At 27.4% G+C, this 21,157-nt stretch overlaps 1 protein-coding gene across 2 annotated transcripts in view; it reads right to left on the bottom strand.

Annotated features, from left to right (window-relative positions):
- Positions 1-2,007: 2,007 nt before the first annotated feature.
- LOC127286056 (zinc finger protein 91-like) overlaps positions 2,008-21,157 on the bottom strand; it is a 64,809-nt gene continuing 45,659 nt past the window's right edge. The window contains exons 7-8 of one of the 2 annotated variants that reach the window (XM_051312360.1): positions 4,143-7,781; positions 2,008-2,156 (exon numbers count right to left, since the gene is read on the bottom strand). In XM_051312360.1, the coding sequence (XP_051168317.1) occupies positions 4,153-7,781 (3,629 nt within the window). In that variant the 3' untranslated portion in view covers positions 2,008-2,156; positions 4,143-4,152. Of the gene's footprint in view, positions 2,157-4,142; positions 7,782-21,157 lie in introns of those variants that run through there. The other variant, XM_051312352.1, reaches the window with a different exon arrangement.

Below are 21,157 nucleotides of genomic sequence, written 5' to 3'. Positions count from 1 at the left end.
TAAATATAAATTAATGTTAAACAAAAAAGGGAAATTAACCAAAATGAAAATTAATTTTTTTTTTTTTTAAATAAAATTTATAATAATTATGGTATTCGATGAAGTTTTCCTGTATTCACATCGCCATAAATATCAATGGCATAAACTTTGCACGGTGAATGTTTTCTACGAACATGAACATAAATGTCTGATGTTTTCTTGCTTCGATGATTACAATAGGGGCAGGCAAATCTTGGTGGTTGAAGACATTCATATTTTATGTGCCTCGTTAAACTTGGTTTTTGTCGAAAAACACTTGTACACGTTGGACAGGGATATTTTTTATCAGAATAACCAAAATTATTATCCAGAATTGTACTATTGTTCATTGTTGATGAATTATGATGATGTATATTATCTTCGAAATTATTGACGACATAATCTTCTTTATCACCAAACATCAGATGTGTTGCGAAATCTAAAAAAAAAAAGAAAAAAAAACCCATGGAAATAAATTGATTATAAAAAATTGAAAAAAGCAATTATCAATCATAATGTGTTAGGTTTAAAAAAAAAATAGAATCATTTGTTAATATAGCTGTTTTTTCATATATAGAAAATTTGTTATATGAAAAATAAATTTATTTCCTTATACCAATTATGAAAATTAGATTGATTTTTTTTTGTATTAATATAATGTTAATAAAAATGTGACGTGCTCGGAAGAAAGGGAGCAGAAGTAGGTTATGTTTATGATTGGTTTGATTAGAAATTTCTTATTTTATGTATTAGATTCAAAATCCGGTTTTTATTTTCTTTTTTAATTATTTTTTTTTTTATTTCTAATTAATGAAGGCACAATTATATTGATTCAAACTATCACAAAACATAACCTACAATTTTTTGCCTCTTCAAAGTACGTCACATATAATATTATAATAAATATAAATAACAAGTGGTATGTAATTTATATTTATTGTTTTTATTATTTTTATAGTCAGTTATTAACTTTACATAATATCGATATTATGTAAAACTGCATTATCGTCGAATATATTTAAAAAAAAAAATTTTTCTTGTAGTCAAAAGTAGCGTTTTATAAGCAGTATAAATTAATTTTTCAAAAAAAATTAAAATAACTGACATTTAAGTTCACAAATTTTCTTTATGATCATCATATTTTTTTTACAATGATTTTTTATGTCAACTCTTAATTTTGCTTTATAATCACAAAATGGACACATAAATTGTGATTGACAAATATTGATATGTTTCGTCAAAATTTTATTATTGCGGAAATATTTTTTTTTTATATATTCTGATTCCTTATTATCCACTTTGATTTTAAGTATTATTTCATTATTTTTTGTTTCCTGGCTTCTTAATTTATTTTCCCTCGACGATAATAATGAATTGTTTCTAGTAAACTTCGTTTATTAATTTGAATTTCATCTGAAACAATAATTAATCAATCTAATTAGAAATTTTATTTGAATAAAATTAAAAAAAAAAAAAAAAAAATTCTTACCTAAAAATAGACAATGGACAATAAGACGATGACGACAACAGTAATAAGAATAATTCTTATTATTTAATAACAATATTATTAATGTGTTTTAACATTCATAATTTTTTAAAGAATTTAATAATGTTTTTTAAATAATTTTAAATAACAAAAAAATTGCAATATTATATGAAACATTATAAAAAATAATACAAAAAAAATAAAAATTCCACAATTATTAATTTTTTAAAAATGTACACTTAATGATAGAAGAAATTTTTTTTCGACGAAAGTACAGAAAATATATGTTAATTTTTAAGAACAAAAAAAAAAAAAAAAAAAAAAAAAAAAATTCTCAGGGTATTTTTTGTTAACAAAAACAAAAGAAATGTACAACTAGGCTAAAAATATTTATTCACCACTCAAGGCTGTTTTTTACAAAGCATATCATCATCAATAGCAAAAACTTCAGATTCAGGATGAAAATGACGAACATGTTTATAGACATTACTCGCTAATTTCGATCTATGTTGACAATAAGGACAAGCGAAACGTTTTTTATCTTCACACGTGTAACGTTTATGTCTTATAAGACTACTTTTCCTTTGGAAAGTGCTATTACATGTAGAACACTTGTACTCCTTTATTAATGATCCAATTACAAACGAAAGATCTGCAAAAAAAATCAAAATCAATTTTTCAATTAATAAACTTTGTAATTTTCCTCTTTCTTTTTATCTAACACTTTATAGCAATAAACACTACGTATGAAATTAAATTGGAAATTGAATAAAAAAAAAAGAAATATCGTAAGCACTGAAAGAAAAATATTTTACAATTTAGATATTATTTAGAAAAAAAAAATTTTTTTTTCCCTATCAGCTAAATATAGCGAACCAAAACCATTAATATCCCAATATAATTGTCAAAAATTTGAACTTGAATGCGATTGTATAATATTTAACTTTTACTTTAATTTTGACTTTTAATATTTCAATGGAAAATTTTAGTTAAAATAAAAAATAAAAATCAAAGTGAAAGTGAAAATTAAAATGAAAGTGAAAAAGAAAGTTTGAGTCAAAATAAAAGTGAAAGTCAAAATAAAATTACATAATCGCAATCTAGTGCAAAAATTTCAAAAAGGAAAAATAATTTCATCAATTGAATTGTCAGTTTATTTTGCAAGAAAAGGTGTCAAATACATTTAATAATTGTAATATTTTTGTTTTTAACCCTTTCACGCCAATTGGGAGATTTTTAAACCCCCCAGAAACAAGTTTCAACCAAATCCAAATGATTAAAAATTTTTTTTTAACTGCCATATTGAATCCGCCATTTTAAATTTTGAAAATAATATAGGTTTCGTAATCAGCCACTCCGAAAAGCCCGAGAAAAAAATTTCAAGTAAATTTAAACGATTTTTAAATTTTTTCGACAACCATATTGAATCCGGCATTTTGAATTTTTAAAAACTGACATCAGATTCGTATTCAGCGACCCCGAAAACCCCCCAAAAAACTAGTTTCAAGCAAATCCAAATAATTTTTATTTTTTTCAACCGCCATATTGGATTCGCCATTTTGAATTTTGTCAATCTGATGTCATATTCGTAATCAGCGACCCCGAAAATCCACGAGAATTTAGTTTTAAGCAAATTCAAACTATTTTTAAATTTTCAATTGCCATATTGTATCCGCCATTTTGAATTTTAAAAAACTGATATCATATTCGTATTCAGCGACCCCAAAAACCCCCGAGAACAAGTTTCAAGCGAATTGCATTAGATGTTCAGAAAGTTGTCCGCCATATTGGATTCGCCATTTTTAATTTTTAAAAACTGACTTCAGATTCGTAATCAGCGACCCCAAAAACCCCCGAGTAACTAGTTTCAAGCAAATTGCATTAAGTTTTCAAAAAGTCGTACGCCATATTTGATCCGCCATTTTGAATTATTAAAAATTGACTTTAGATTCGTAATCAGCGACCCGAAAACCCCCGAGTAACAAGTTTTAAGCAAATTTCGTGAATTTTTAAAATTTTCGGTCGCCATATTGTATCCGCCATTTTGAATTTTAAAAAAACTGACATTAGATTCGTATTCAGCGACCCCGAAAACCCCCCAAAAAACTAGTTTCAAGCAAATCCAAACAATTTTTAATTTTTTCGACCGCCATATTGGATTCGCCATTTTGAATTTTGTCAATCTGATGTCATATTCGCAATCAGCGACCCCGAAAACCCCCGAGAATCTAGTTCCAAGCAAATTCAAACTATTTTTAAATTTTTTCAACTGCCATATTGTATCCGCCATTTTGAATTTTAAAAAACTGACATCAGATTCGTATTCAGCGACCCTGAAAACCCCCCAAAAAACTAAATTCAAGCAAATCCAAACAATTTTTAATTTTTTCGACCGCCATTTTGAATTTTGTAAAACACATCGGATTCGTAATCAGCCACTCCGGAAACCCCTAAAAAATGAAATATCAAGCTAATCCAAACGATTTTTCTATTTTTCCTATCGCCGTTTTGAATTTAGAAAAATTAACCTGACCCACCTTAAAAACTTCAACTGCAACTTTAATTTTTTGAATATCCAATTTTTTTCTTGATGTGAAAGGGTTAAAAAAAAATAAAAAAAAAATAACTTCCTACACACCTGAAATCATCTAATTGTCATCATTGCCTCTTGGTGAATCTGGCTCATTGCAGCTTTGATTCATATCAGTATCAATCATATAAATCCTCTCGTCAGGATGTTTATTTTTAATATGAGCATAGACATTAGAAGGCTCTCTTGTGATAAAAAAACAATAAGGACATTTATAACGTGGTGGTCCACATTGATCACGAACATGATTAATTAATTTATGCTCATGTGTAAATGAACTACCACAATTATTAGGGCAGACAAATAATTCTTCCTTTTTCTTATCTAACAATAATGATGATGATGATGATGATGACGATTGTTCTAAAACTAAATTTCTATCATCATTTGTAAATTCTTCATCGGCACCAAGAATTGGTTCATCTGGTTCATCTGGTTCATCAACATCTAAATCAACATTTGAATCATTCACAATTTCCATACTATCATTATTTGTTTTATCAATAGAAATTTCTTTATTTTCCATTTCATCACTAGTGTTTGGCTTATATTTTGAACCGCAGACAATTTTATTTGTTTCAATATCTATAAGATAGACACGACGATCTGGATGCATTCTTTTCACATGAACATAACCATTTGATGTGACTTTGGAACAAAGTTGACAATATGGACATGCATAGCGTAAGGGTTTTTGACAAGTGAAGAATAGATGATTTTTTAGACTACTTTCTTTTGGATAGGATTTACCGCATTTATTTGGACAGATGAATTTTTTCATTGGACTATTTGATTCAATAGTTGTATTTTCTTCTATATTTTCTTTTTTTACTTTAATTTCCTCTTCAATGGATTGCATTTCAACATCTTCATTTTTATCCGATGTATTTAATTCCTCTTCCATATTTTCTGTTAATTTACTTTCTATCTCCTCTTCCATTTCGTCTTGATTTTGATTTTTAATTTCTTTTTCATCTTTCAAATGATTTTTATCCAATTTTTCCGGATGACGATGTTTAATATGCATATCAATATTCCAAGCAAATTTACACTGCTTGTGACAATAGGGACATTTTGTGCTCATTGGTTTTTTACAAGCTGTTGACATATGTAATTTTAATTTCACAGATGATGAAAAATAACTACCGCATTTATGTGGACACATAAGTCTTCTTTTAGTACAATTAAATAGACGTGGGGTTTTTCTTTTCACTGGATTTCCAAAAATTGACGGTGCTACAGATTTTGGTTTCTCTTCTTCATTTTCCTCTTTAATCTTAACAATTGGTAATTGTAATTCTTTTTTAATTTTCATAACTCGAGTGTTTTTTTTCTTTGATATATCAATCATATAATTCTTTTTGCCTGAATGACGATGTTTTATGTGAATTGTCATATTACCACGACGTTGACAAGTTTGTGGACAATAGGGACATTTGTACATTGTATTTTTTCCACAAACAAGTCGCATATGAGGTACAATTGCACGTTCATTACCAAAAGAACGACCACAATTATTTGGACATGGAAAAGGTTTTTTAGTTTTGGTTTTTTTGGCAGTTGTTGTTGTTGTTGGTTTTGGCAATTGTTCAGCTATATTCTCATTTTCTTCAGTCTTGCCTCGTTTATTGGGTCTGTGTTTCTGTTCACTGTGAACTTGTTTTTTAGTAAAATAATCAATAGCATAAATTCTATTCATTTTGTGATTTGTTTTTATATGTTTTGCAATGAGAATAAATTTTTGTGAACGATAATTACATTGTGGACATTTATAACGACGTGCTTTGGCACAATTCAAACGAATGTGTCGTTGTATATTGCAAAAATGTTCAAAACTACTTCCACATTTATTGGGACATACAAATGTTTTTAATGTATCATTATTCTCTGTTGCATCAGTCTTTTCATCTAAATCATTGGGCAGTTTTTTAGCTTTTATATTCTCCTTCTTGTTAATTGTTTCAACATTCTCGGGTATAATTTCCTCTTCGTAGGTGTCAATGAAATATTTCTTTTTTGTTGAATGACTGGCTCTAATGTGTCTAAAGAGGCTTGATGTGTGTCCATAACGATTTTGACAATATGGACATTTATAGCGACCTGTTGATGATTGTTTACGATTTCTTTTACATCGTTTTGCGTGCTTTATAAGACTGGCTTTGAAGAAAAATAGCTGACCACAACCATGTGGACATGCAACTTTTTTCTTTTGTAATCCAACTTTAACAGTTTTTTTCGGTTGCTGCTGTAAATTTACAGAAGAATCAAATGGTTTTTCATCATCGACAATGTCGGCGATAGCTTCTTTTTTAATTTGAGCAGGATCTGTAATACTGTCACCGGTGACTAAATCCACCATATAAACCTCACAACCTGGATGATGTTTTGAGACATGAAAAAATGCGTACGACAATCGTCTCACTTGATAATCACAATAGGGACATTTAAAACGTGGCGGATAACCACAACCCTCAATAAGATGTCTTGATAATGTATGTTCCAATTTAAATTCCTTACCACATGTTTGACAAGTTGGTGTTGTTTTACGTGGGGATTTTTTTAATTCCAATGATCCAATATTAAATTGACTGCTGTCTTTTTTGCTTTTCAACACTTCACCAGTGTCAATATGAATTAAACATATTTCAGCGCCTGGATGTGAATTTTTCACATGACTAAAACCATTGTACAATTGTTTTGTACGATGAAGACAATAGGGACATTCTAATTTTGGTTTTAAACCACAATTTGTCTTTAAATGATACGTGAGATTACTACGACTACTAAATGTAACTCCACATTTATTTGGACAAACCCATTTACCCTCGGAATTTTGTTGATAATTATCACCAATTGCCATTGGATTAAGTAATTCCTCTGGATTCTTTAATTTCAATATATCAGTTGGTATATCATAATCAGAATCTGATTCATCGTCATCTAAATGAAAATTCTGATCATTACGATTGCATCCAAATTGTAAATGAACTTTTAATGTGTGCTCGTGCTTATATGAATTACCACAATTATTTGGACAAACGTGCCTTTTTCTTTGTGAAATATTATTAAAAGAATTATCATCATAATCATCATTTGATGTATCATATTCGTGTTTAATATCCATTGTTGCCAAACTGGAGACATTTAAAATTTTAATCTCCTGCTCCTCATTCCAAATGGGTTCAACTTTTTGTATTATCGGTGAATTAAAATCCTCTTCAAATTGTATTTCAGTTTTAGTTGTTGACATATCAATGACATAATTTTTTAAATTTGGATGACGTGCTTTAACATGAATATTAATACAATTACGAATTCTCGATGACATATCGCAATAGGGACAACGATATCTCAATGGTTGACCGCAAGTGAATTTTAAATGTCTATCCAATGTGATTTTTTGAATAAATGAACTTCCACAATTATTGGGACAATTGAAAATATTTTTATTCTTCGTTGTTCTCTCGGGCATACGAAAACGTGATCTTGTTAAATATTTAACTTGTCCATGCCTTGCGTTGGTTTCAAATTTTTTTATTTTCCTCTCCGTTCTTTCATGTTGTTTATTGATTATTTCATTATTACAATTATTAACAATGCCCTCCATATTTTCATCGGATATATTGATACTCTCCCAGACAATTTCTGTTTGTTCACCTTCACCAAGAAACATGTACTGTCCATAACCTAGAAAACAAAGGGAAAAAAAACAACATTAACATTGGAAATAAACAATTTATTATTTTTTAACAATTCTACTGAATTAAAAACTACTTTTTGCAGAAGATTTAAAAAATTTTATGATGATAATAATAGTCAAAAAAAATTTTAGTAAAATTAGTTTTTTTTTCTATTTTTTTCTGTATGATTGATAGTTCGACTATTTTTAAAATCATTTTTTAATATCCAATGCTGCGTAAATAATTAAAGCAATTCAAAAATAATATGCGTATTAGGAACATGTATATATATATATGTATATATTTATATTAAACATGCAATTAAACTAACTAAGGGTCCCTGAAAGAAAATTTTATGGCTTCTATATAGAATTCAAAATCACAAAATAAACAATAGAAAAATTTTAGTAAATTTTAAAAAAATTTTATTTATTTTTTTTCAATTAAAAATTGAATTTTTTTTATATGCCTGTAAAAGTGCAAACAATGAAAAAAAATCAATTTTCTACAATTGTCAATTCTGTAATATGAATAAATAATATTGAATCGTGAATTTCAATAAGGACTCAACTCAAAAAAGCATAAGTGTCATTTTCGCATAACTATTGATAGTGAAAATGACTCTTATGGTTTTCAGAGTTGAGTCCTTGTCGAAATTAACGATTCAATTAATAGTGACGAAAAATAATAAATAATATTAAATTGTATAATAATAATAATTATTATTATTGTTATTATTATTATTATTACAAATTAGTAAAAAAAACTTAATTAATTATTTGTGACACGCTCTAAGGAAAGAGAGAAAAGAAGTAAAAAAAATTATAGGTTATGTTCATGATAGTTTTACCTTGATTAAAAAAATTATAGGTTATGTTTACTAGTTGTTTTTAGTGAAAATACAAAGAGGAACAATTCTCAGTACAAAACATTGATTTACATTGAAAATAAAGAAAATAATTTTGATTTTATGTGATTAAAAACAAACTATCAATCGCAAGGTCATACAATCATAAACATAACCTATAAATTTTTTTGCTTTTTTTTTTCAAATCGCTTATGCATTTATTCCCATGAAATAATTGAAAACAGAGGAAGATACAAATTGCACTTTTATTATAAAATTTATAAATTATTAATTTTTACAATAAACATTCTTAAATAATATTTTGAATTTTTTTTTTAAATCTAAAATACTCGTTTTATAACACAGTAATAGAATGTAAATTTTTTTTTCACATGAAATGAGTCTTTTTTTTTTCTTTTATTACAAATAAATATTTTGTACTATAATTTCTTTAATATTTTTTTTTTTTTTAACTACTTTGCGAATTTGTTTGTTGGGCGTTGATATCGACAACATAAACAGCACTATCTGGATGTATTCTTCTCACATGAGTTCTAACATTTGACGCATGTTTTGTCATGTAGTTACAATGTGGACATGCAAATCTTGGTAGTCGGCCACATTGAAATTTTAAATGATTATATAAATTATTTTTTCGTGTAAATGTACTAAAACATTTTGGACAAGGATATTTTTCTCTTTCCAAACAGCTATCGCCTTTATATGTAAAACCTTGGACTTGAAATTTTTGTTGCATGGCGTCTAGTTGAAATTCTGTAAACAAAATACAAAAAAAATGTTTCAGTACAAATTTTATTTTTATTGTGATAAAAGTCTTTGTTTGTTTTTTTTTTAACTGCTTGATCCATAATTATTTGTGAAAAAAAGAGAATAATTTTATCTAAAAAAAAAAATTTAACACTTTTGTTAATTACAAATTGATGTTGAAAATATATTTTTGATAATAATGGTCATAGAAAAAATTGCAAATAACAAATCATCACAAAAGCATTACAAAGAAGGTGAAAAATTCAAATCACTTTTTTTGGGTAAATTTTTTTTTTTTGGAAAAAAACTAATTTGTTTAAAGATCAATTTTATTTCAAAATGTCTTTAAAAAAAAAAAATTGAAAACCAATATAATATATTAGTAATAAAAAAAATGTTTTACAAATTTCGTTACATCACAGTTTTGTTCTTTGTTGATTTTTTTTTTGAAATAAAACAAAATGGATAAAATAAAAATTGTTTTAAGATTATGTTTAATTATATATATGTGCCATTCCATGAGTTTTTTTTATCGCTTTTCGGAATAATTTTTCCAAATTAAATGAAACACTTTTTTTTTTTTAATAATATTTATTAATATAAAGGTCGAAAATAATCACTTTTTAAGTATAAAAACAATTGTTTATTTAAAAAATACAACAAGAAATAATGAAAAAAAATTCACTTTTTTTCTGCACCACCAAATAAATTGGTATAAAGATCAAAATTTTTCTTATTTTCCAAGCTTTCATACCGCACAATAAAAATAATGTATTTCAAAATAGTTAACTCACAATTAATTATTAAACAATGTTTGTTTACTTTTTTGTATTTTATTTACTGTGAAACGTCTGCTATCGCTGCGCGCGACGATCGGAAATTGTCGCTTTCGTTATTGAGCAGAAGCTCCTTACACTAGCGTAGTAGAAAGTATGTTGTGTGAATAGTGAGGTTATGTTGTCATTGAACGAAACGAAAACATTTCTGGTTATCACATTGAATGGTTTTTAATTATCTACTTTGCAGTAAAAAATCATAAAAAACATTTTTGAAGGATAAAAAACCTCACTTTTTACACAACATGCTTTCTACTACGCTAGTGTAATGAGCTTCTGCTCAATAACGAGAGCGACAACTTCCGAACGTCGCGCGCAGCGATAGCAGACGTTTCACAATAAATAAAATACAAAAAAGAAAACATTGTTTAATAAATTGTGAGTTAACTATGTCGAATCATGAAATTTTTCTTATGCGGTATGTAAGCTTGAAAATTAAGGAAAATTTTGAGCTTTAAACCAATTTATTTGGTGGTGCAGAAAAAAAGTGAATTTTTTTTCATTATTTATTGCTATATTTTTTAAATAAACAATTGTTTTTACTTACAAAGTGATTATTTTGGACCTTTATATTAATAAATATTATTAAAAAAAAAAAAATGTTTCATTTAATTTGGAAAGGTTACTCCAAAAAGTGCTAAAAAAAACTCCTGAAATGGCACATATAAATTTACGAATGAATAATCCTCGCATTATACCTGTCGGCATTTTTTACTGGACTTTTGTTTTGTATTTTCTAATATATGTATTGAATTTTCAAATAATAAAATTTCCATTTAACAACATTGTTCTTTTATCGAATTTCTATTTAATTTCTATTTATTAAACAGCGAAAGGTATCACTAGAATGGTGAAAGATTTTACTAAAACAAGTAAAACTTTTGCTACTATAGTGAAACGTTTCGTTGTTCCAGGTAAATTTTTTTTCCATGTTCAATTTTCGAATTACAAAATTTTGTTTAAAAAAATTTTTTCATAACAAAATTTCTAGATCACTAAATTTTTATTTAACAGAATTTCTGTTTACTCGAATTTTCATTTAAAAGAATTCTAATTTAGCCGAATTTCAATTTAGCAGAATTATCATTCAACAGAATTTTATGTGATCCGAATTTTTTTAGCGACAGAATTTCCAATTCATCGAATTTTTATTTGATACATTTCTTGAAACACCGAATTTTTAGTTTTGTCCAAAATTGCAATTGAACGGAAAAATAATCGCGCCGAAATATTTTTATCGATTATTTTTCCGTTCATTTGCAAATTTTGACAAAACTAAAAATTCGGTGTTTTAAGAATTCTATCAAATAAAAATTCGGACAAATGAAAATTCAATGAATTGAAAATTCTGTCGCTAAAAAAATTCGAATCACATAAAATTCTATTGAATGAGAATAATGCTAAATTGAAATTCGGCTAAATTATAATTATTTTGAATAAAATGTTGAAAAAAGAGAAATTTTGAAAAATAAAAATTGTGAAATAAAAATTACCTTAAAAATTCTGTTTCGTAAAAAAAAAAATTTTTTTCTAGACATAAATTTTGTTAAATAAAAATTCCACAATTTTTAATTCCAACAGTTCTAATGCGGGAAATATTCAAATTTTCTTATCACATAATTTTTCACACTTAAAGAATATTATTTGTTAAATTGATCATCGTTCTAAAAAATTAAGTACACAATATTATATAGAAATAGTTTTTTTTTTTTTTTTAAATATTGATAACGAATTGTATTCAAAACAAAATGCAAAATAATAAAATTCTCTTATAAAATTTCGATCACAATATAAAAAAAAATAAAATATAATTTTAATAATTTGGTATAGGTAATGAAATATCAGTCTTGTATACATCTATCACATAAACTTCACTTCCAGGATGAATTCTTCGAACATGAGCACGTACATTTGATGGATGACGCGTTCTATAATTACAATGAGGACAATTAAATCTCGGTGGTTGGGAACATTCATATTTCAAATGATATTGTAAATTGTGTTTTCTACTAAAAATACTCGAACAATTTCCACATGGAAATTTCATTGGCATCGAGTCAATCAGTCCATCGGACATCCTCTGCATTGCTGCTGACGATGATGACGTTGATGACGACAAAAATAATCCAGGATCATCATCCATCGTTAAATTGAAATCTGCAAAAAATGTTTCATCACATTATTGCTTCATCAAATAAAAAAAATAATTCTAATTTAATATGTCAATATTTATAACAATATCAATATGTGCTCATAGAAATGTTGTTTCTATTAAAAAAAAAAAAAATTGTTCCATTTTATATAAATATTTTTTCTTCTGAAACAAAATAACAGAAAAATTGGAGAGAAAAAATTTATTTATTACAAATAATCGGGTAGTTGACTATTATTAAATATTTATAATAATAAAAACAGAATTTTAAAAACGAAATTATTAAAGTAGCAAAATTAAAAATAAATACAAAAATTATACAATGGACACACAAAAAATTCATTTTTCTCTTTTATGAATTATTGAATAGAAAAAAAGAATAAAATAAAATTTACAAAATTTTTTTTAAGCATTAAATTTGGGCGAACAAAAAAATTTTTAATAAGGTTAATAATTAACAATAAATCGAAAAAAAATCTACAAGGCATTGTAATTAAAATTCTAAAAAATAATTTTTTTTTTCTATTATTGCAATAATAATTCAATGAAAAATTTTATAACAAATATTCGAATTTTATTTATTTTGTAAATTACAATTTTTTTTGTTATATAAAGAATATTGAAATATAAATAAATTTTATTATTTAATTAATAATAAAGAAATTAATAAAATTTTATTTTAATCAATTTTGTGAATTTTTTATCATATCAATGATATATAATTGATAACCAGGATGTTTTTTTCGTACATGTGTACGTGCGTTTGATGAAAATTTCCCAGTATAATTACAATAGGGACAACGAAATCGTGCTTGACGACCACATTCATAACGTACATGATAATTTAAATATTTTAATACTTTATATGAACAATGACAATTTTGACATGTAAAATTTTTCTGTTTAGACGATCTACGTCCATATCGTTTACTTGCAACTTGTGTATGATAAATACTTGCGAAGTGTAGTTCAGCATCTAAAAAATAAAAATAGAAACAATTGATAAAACAATTTGTTTAAAAAACAAAAAAAAAATTATTTAACATCTATATTTTCAAATTGTGCAACACTTAACAAAACAAAAATTTTGTTAAAAAATAAATAAAAATGTATAACAATGAATATAAATATTTTTTTCCAAAATGTATAATTTATTTACTATATTGTTATTATAATATAATTATAATTTTTGCTTATATATACATGGCATAAAAAACTTTTTTTTTCACAAAAAATTAATTAAATATCTAAAATTCACATAACCTAAAAATGGTTTTAAAAAATCTCCATACCATTTCAGTCGAATTTATTTACTTCTTTTTAGTTCTTGCAAACTTTAACAAATAATTGATTTTATTTTATTCAACAATATAATTAACAAACAATTTTTCAATAATTAGAAACGTAATTTGTATTACGCAAAAAACAAATTTGAATTACTATAAAATGAAATTTGAGGATCGTAAATGTAATATAACCTCAAATTAAAGAATTACTGATGTATTTAAACTAAAATATAATAAAAACTAATTTCAAACAATTTTTCAAGATTTACTTATATACATTTCTCAAAAAAAAATTGCGTCAAATAATTAGTTTTTCTGTAGTTCAGAAAAAAATCGAAATTTTTCTCCAAAATTGACGGGACAATATTCTAAAATGCGGATTGAAAGCAATAAGAAAAATAAAAAAATATATCAATTTATCTTTCACTTAATTAATCAATTATAGTTCACTTGACACTAATGTAAAACGCGAATTATATACATTAATAAATAAATACTAAATGTAATTATAAAAATCGTGTAGAATACTTGGGTGCAGTTCCGAATAGCACATACCTCCGATTTCGATAAAACTTGGTATCCCTACGTAATTTGGTGCGCTGATTACGAAAATCATAGTGAAAATTGGCGGAAATTTAATTATCATGGTAAAAACCATAAAAAACACCATAAAATCATGGTTTTTTACGATTATCTCGTAAAAAACAAAAAATTTCGAAAAAAGTTTTAGACAAAAGTTGTAGATCTCTAAAAAACACACATTTCATGTTTTATGCATTTTTTACCAAAAGTCATTATTTTTCGAGAAAAACGCAAAAAACTTCTAAAATACAATGAAAATTACGGAAACTGATATTATAACCCAATCTGATTTCATATTAACTTTAAAATTTTTTATTCGATAAAACTTGGTATCCCTACGTAATTTGGTGCGCTGATTACGAAAATCATAGTGAAAATTGGCGGAAATTTAATTATCATGGTAAAAACCATAAAAAACACCATAAAATCATGGTTTTTTACGATTATCTCGTAAAAAACAAAAAATTTCGAAAAAAGTTTTAGACAAAAGTTGTAGATCTCTAAAAAACACACATTTCATGTTTTATGCATTTTTTACCAAAAGTCATTATTTTTCGAGAAAAACGCAAAAAACTTCTAAAATACAATGAAAATTACGGAAACTGATATTATAACCCAATCTGATTTCATATTAACTTTAAAATTTTTTATTAAATAAAGGTTTAAGTTAGCCCTGAAAAGGGCTGATTGATAAATTGTTGACTCACTTGTTAGCCCTGAAAAGGGCTGATTGGTAGTTTATTGATCATGTAAAGTACTGACTCACTTTTTAGCCCTAAAAAGGGCTGATAGAAAAAATGTTAGTCCTCAAAAAGGCTGATTGTTTCTGATAAATCAGTTTATGTGGCCTGGATAACAGAATTTAATGTCCTTTAATAACTGAGAGAAGGGATCTATTTCTAGTTTTTTAATTCGTCGACGCCAAAGAAATTCGCATAAATGATCAGCTAACTTGTTTTTATGAACACCGCCGCGACTGAGAGATCGTCTCATCCAGCGCCAAGAAGACTCTATGTTTTGTGTGTGAGCTCCTGTTTCGTGGTTAACAAATTCTTCGGAATGGTTAACAGTTTTGTGGACATAACCTTCATTTTCCAGGTTTATGTAACCCTTCCAGCAATCGGTATGGATCTCTGTCCCGACAGCAACGTGCTTTTTAATCAAATCAATTAACGTAGTTTGATCACGTCTGTTGTCAGGACAGATTTCCAACCGATATTTGGAAGGATGTCCCCTGTGGATCATTCCCAAGATCCAAGAACCTTCAACTACACGACTTCTCTGATATTTTCGACGTCCGATCTTACATTCGTCGATTTCAACTATTTCACCGATGCCTCCAATTTTTCCCTCTTCTTCCAGTTGCTGATCAAGTGCAACCATGCAAATTTCTCGACAGAAAGAGAATCGATCAGCAACTGTCTCTCGTGACAATTGCTGACCTTCGATTATACTTGATTCTCTTAAAGTCTGCTCAAAACTAAAATTGATCGCAAAGCAATACGTCATCAAAATGCAAGATGCTGCAGAAATATGGGTATTCTCAAACCACGTGTTCTCTGCAACACTCACAGTGTGATTATATTTATTTTTTTTTTGGCACACGAATTGACCACATTGGTATTTATCCTCGTACAATTTCATATTTTTTTGGTGCTTAGTACAATACCTTTCGGATGGTATGAGCTCAAAATCCCGCAGCCATTGAAGTGTTCTTCCGCGATTTTGCAAAATTGAACTCAATTTGAAAATATTCCAGGTCTCGTCCATTGCTGCACTCTAAATAAAAGTATACACTAAAATCAAGCGAAATAGGAAATCATATCCAACCAAAAACACCATGATAATGAAAACCTATACAACAGTCATGGTTAGACATATTATTTGACTCGCATATAGTATCATATTCACCATTACTCAGGATCCAACGAATTCCGCAAAATACTTTCGGCCATATCCACCCCCTCTCGCCAAGGTTTTTTTAAAAAGAAAAGCGAGCAGTACCTTACGCGGCCGAAGGCCGTGTTTACTATTTTGCGTTTACCGCTGCTGTAGACTCCACCATACAATTTCTGCAAAATACTTTCGGCCATATCCACCCCCTCTCGCCAAGGTTTTTTTAAAAAGAAAAGCGAGCAGTACCTTACGCGGCCGAAGGCCGTGTTTACTATTTTGCGTTTACCGCTGCTGTAGACTCCACCACACAATTTCTGTAAAATACTTTCGGCCATATCCACCCCCTCTCGCCAAGGTTTTTTTAAAAAGAAAAGCGAGCAGTACCTTACGCGGCCGAAGGCCGTGTTTACTATTTTGCGTTTTTCTCGAAAAATAATGACTTTTGGTAAAAAATGCATAAAACATGAAATGTGTGTTTTTTAGAGATCTACAACTTTTGTCTAAAACTTTTTTCGAAATTTTTTGTTTTTTACGAGATAATCGTAAAAAACCATGATTTTATGGTGTTTTTTATGGTTTTTACCATGATAATTAAATTTCCGCCAATTTTCACTATGATTTTCGTAATCAGCGCACCAAATTACGTAGGGATACCAAGTTTTATCGAATAAAAAATTTTAAAGTTAATATGAAATCAGATTGGGTTATAATATCAGTTTCCGTAATTTTCATTGTATTTTAGAAGTTTTTTGCGTTTTTCTCGAAAAATAATGACTTTTGGTAAAAAATGCATAAAACATGAAATGTGTGTTTTTTAGAGATCTACAACTTTTGTCTAAAACTTTTTTCGAAATTTTTTGTTTTTTACGAGATAATCGTAAAAAACCATGATTTTATGGTGTTTTTTATGGTTTTTACCATGATAATTAAATTTCCGCCAATTTTCACTATGATTTTCGTAATCAGCGCACCAAATTACGTAGGGATACCAAGTTTTATCGAAATCGGAGGTATGTGCTATTCGGAACTATATCCAAAACATTTTCTTTGATAACACTGCAAAATGTGACAAGGAAACTGAGGTTAGGTTATGTAAAATTACGAAAATATTAAACGCATTGAACACAATGTAATGCGAAACTCAAGCATCTGCTTGCTTGTGTGCGCGCGCAACAATTTTCAGCTGTCGAAAATTAAATTTAATTACATAATTTAATATACAATATTAGTAGAGTAATTAATTAAATTTAATTTTCGACAACTGAAAATTTGTTGTGAGCACACAAAAGCAAGTCACATGCAGAGTAAATACAAAACAAGTACAAATTGCAAGTTTTTCTAGAAGCACCTTAAGGAGGTTCTACAATAGGTGCAAAAAGCAAGATCAAGTCCAAATCTAAATTTTTTCCCATAGGTCAAACTACAGAAAAAAAAAAAATTGGACTTGGCCTTGTTTTTTGCACCTATTGTAAAACCAACTTTTAAAAAAACTTATGTATTTGATTACAGGAAATAGAAATATTTAATTTACACTTTAGGCTGCTTTTGCAATAGCTATTGCCGTTTACGGAATTGTGTTCCGAGAGTTCTTGGAGCTCGAAGGTGTGCTCAACTTATTTTTTTGTGTTAACCTTATTTATACACTCGTGGTCAGATAAACCTACACTTTTTTTGTCCTTTTCTAACGCACATGTTGCCATGACAACACGTGTGTTAAAAAAGAATTGTCATAATTCTCCTCAACTACCGCACCCTGCTCTAGTGAAAATTTAGTAACTTTTAATTTTAAAAATAATGTCACTAAATTTTTACTAGAGCAGGGTGCGGTAGTTGACGAAAATTATGAAAAATGGCAAGTGGGGACAGTGAAAATCAACCAAAATGTGTAGGCATATCTGACTACGAGTGTACAAAGTTAAGACAAAAAAATAAGTTGAGCACTCCTTTTTGCTCCAAGAGCTCCCGGAGCGCAATAATTTTGTAAACTATCGAATCCTCTTAGGGTCAATACACAATAGCTTCGTTAAAGTCGTTCGCAAACGAGATGCATGAGTTAGAAAAAGATACGAATATATCTTTGTCCTTCTCTAACTCATACAACTACGATTTAGCTATTGTGGAAACTGCTTTATGTACTATTTATGTAAACTTTAAATGTAAAACAACATTCGGACTGTAAAAATACATCGTTAAACGATAATAAAAATGCTTGTAAAAAAAATCGCTTTGTTAATTTACTACCTATTTTCAGTATATATATATATATGTACAAAAAAATACATTTTGTATTTTTTACAGTGTACATCATTTCTTAATTTGAAGGTTAGGTTACAATCACCATCCTCAAAAATTTATGTACAAAAAAAAAGAAATATTCCAATTTACATATTTTTATATAAAAATTTACTTTGACCAGACTGTAATGCAAGATCAATGACATAAACATTTAAGCCAAGATGAACTGTTCGTATGTGTGCTCTGACATTTGATGTTTTCTTCGAGACATATTGACAATGTGGACAACGAAATCGAGGAAGTTGTTGACACTCAAATTTCAAATGTGTCTGTAGATTATCCTTACGATTGAATACACTGCTACATTGCGGACATGGAAATGTGTTCGCAGACATTGGATAATATGTCTTCACACTCATTCCAGCACCAAAAATTGGCTTGAAGAAACATTGATCTGAAATCAAAAATTAAAGCGACTTCATCCGTAAAATATATCAAAAATTTTTTACCATGAGAGAGAATTTTATATATTGTAAAAATAATTTTTAAAAAACACATAAGTCAATATAAAAATTATTATATTTAAAAAAAAAAAAAATTATACATTTGAAAAAATCTACATATATATTTTTTATTTGTAATATAAATTATCATTCACAATTTCTGAAATATTGAACAAAATTAATTTCAAAAATTTATTTAAAAAAACAGAAATAAATGAATGATTTTCTTTTCCTTTGGTTTTCTAACACTATTATCCTTTTCACTTTTTTAAATACAATATTTTTTTCTAGTATAAAAATTCACGTCTCAAATCGATGGCATAAATTTCTTGATTTTTGTGTTGACCACGAATATGTTGATACAAATTTGTTGCTCTATTTGATCTTTTTGAACAATATGGACATTGAAATTGTAGTCTGTAGTTGCAATTGTAGGCGATGTGCTCTGATAATCCTTTTTTACTTGCATAAACTTTTCCACATGTTGAACAAGCGAATTGTCCTTTCTTTCTTGATTTTGGCCGTATGAATTCTGAAAAATTAGCAATTTTTCATTAATACAATATTGCACAAATCAATAAAAAAAAAAATTAGATAATTCTCAACTACAGTTATAATCTAAACAAAAAAAAAAAATTCTAAAATTTAAATATTAAGGGTATGTGGGCAAAGGACGTTTTTTTGTGGTTTGAAACTTTCTCTGAAATAAAAAATAATTTCGGGTTAAAATTTTGGAGAAATAATTTTGTATGGTACAAGAAATCTCGCTGTTCTACTCATTTACCATAACTTAATGCAAAAATAATAAAAATAAAGCAATAAATAGTAAAATAATGTATTATATCATAGTTCATTCAGAGGCCAATTGTTCGAATTGGCGCTGTTTACTGGAGCACTGACACAACCAAGCAACGTCTGTTTATGCGCAGCCATGTTTCTTTTCATTTTTGTTTAAAAATAACACTTTTTAAACTTTATTTTTTATTAACTCAGTGGGAAAAGCACGATTGGCTGAATATTGGTTCAATATTGGGAGCACTTTTGAAAATAATGGTCCATTATTTTATCCAATATTGGGCCAAGTCTGGGAGTGTAGAGACCAATGCCAAGGCTCGAATTTCAATATTGGCCCAATATTCAAAAATAGAAAAAATGAGACTTCAGCCAAGATTAAAAAAATTAATTATTAAAACTAAAATATAATAACATTTTTTGTTATATTTATATATTATATTTTATTATATATAAAAACATTATTATTTCCCTTCGGATCAAGGGTTATATATAAAATCATCCGCAATAAACGGAGAAAAAGAAAAAAATATTTTCTAACGTCATACTAGACATTAACAATTATCAGCTAAATAAAAGAGATATTGTAAAGATACTGTACATATCGCGGATACTTATACCCTAACCGATTGATGTTGTTTATGAGAGAGAAAAACACTGTCACCTAGCGGATAGTTGGAAAAGTAACATAGCGCGAAATTCAAATTGCGTGAAGGAAAAACTGTAAATATAAACATTTACTTGAAAATGTATTAACTTAAGAATGCATACTATTGCATTAAACAAACCTTAATTAATGTTACAATGGTCACAAATAATTTTTTTAATTTTAATTCTTCATACTTACAGTTTTTCCTTCATGCAGTTTGAATTTCGCGCTACGTTAATTTTCTAACTATCCGCCAGAAGGCAGTGTTTTTCTCTCTCATAAACAACATCAATCGGTTAGAGTATAAGTATCCGCGATATGTACAGAATCTTTACAATATCTCTTTTATTTAGCTGATGATTGTTAATGTCTAGTATGACGTTAGAAAATATTTTTTTCTCTTTCTCCGTTTATTGCGGATGATTTTATATATATAACCCTTGATCCGAAGGGAAATAATAATTTTATTATATATAAAAAAATATAATATATAAATATAACAAAAAATTTTAATATATTTTAGTTTTAATAAATAATTTTTTTAATTATAGCTGAAGTCTGATTTTTTGTATTTTTGAATATTGGGCCAATCACAGAAAAAAAGGTGGGTAAAAAGTTGTAAAGATAGAGGATAAAAGTCGTTAGGATACAGGGTAAAGGATAAATTTGTGATGGATAAAAACGTTACTAAAATATTACGAGAAAAATGAATATCATATTTGAGTAAACTGTCTAATTTTAATAAAAATATTAGTAATTTTACACTTAACATATTAAATCCACAAATTTTATATAAATAAGTAATTGCACGTGGAAATATTTTGCCTATAATTATTC

The sequence above is a fragment of the Leptopilina boulardi genome, unplaced genomic scaffold (assembly GCF_019393585.1).
Source record: "Leptopilina boulardi isolate dan_hultmark-lab unplaced genomic scaffold, ZJU_Lbou_2.1 LbouV2_121, whole genome shotgun sequence".
Lineage (NCBI taxonomy): Eukaryota > Metazoa > Arthropoda > Insecta > Hymenoptera > Figitidae > Leptopilina > Leptopilina boulardi.
The sequence above is the reverse complement of the archived record's forward strand: the minus strand, read 5'-3'. Positions and strand labels throughout refer to the sequence as shown.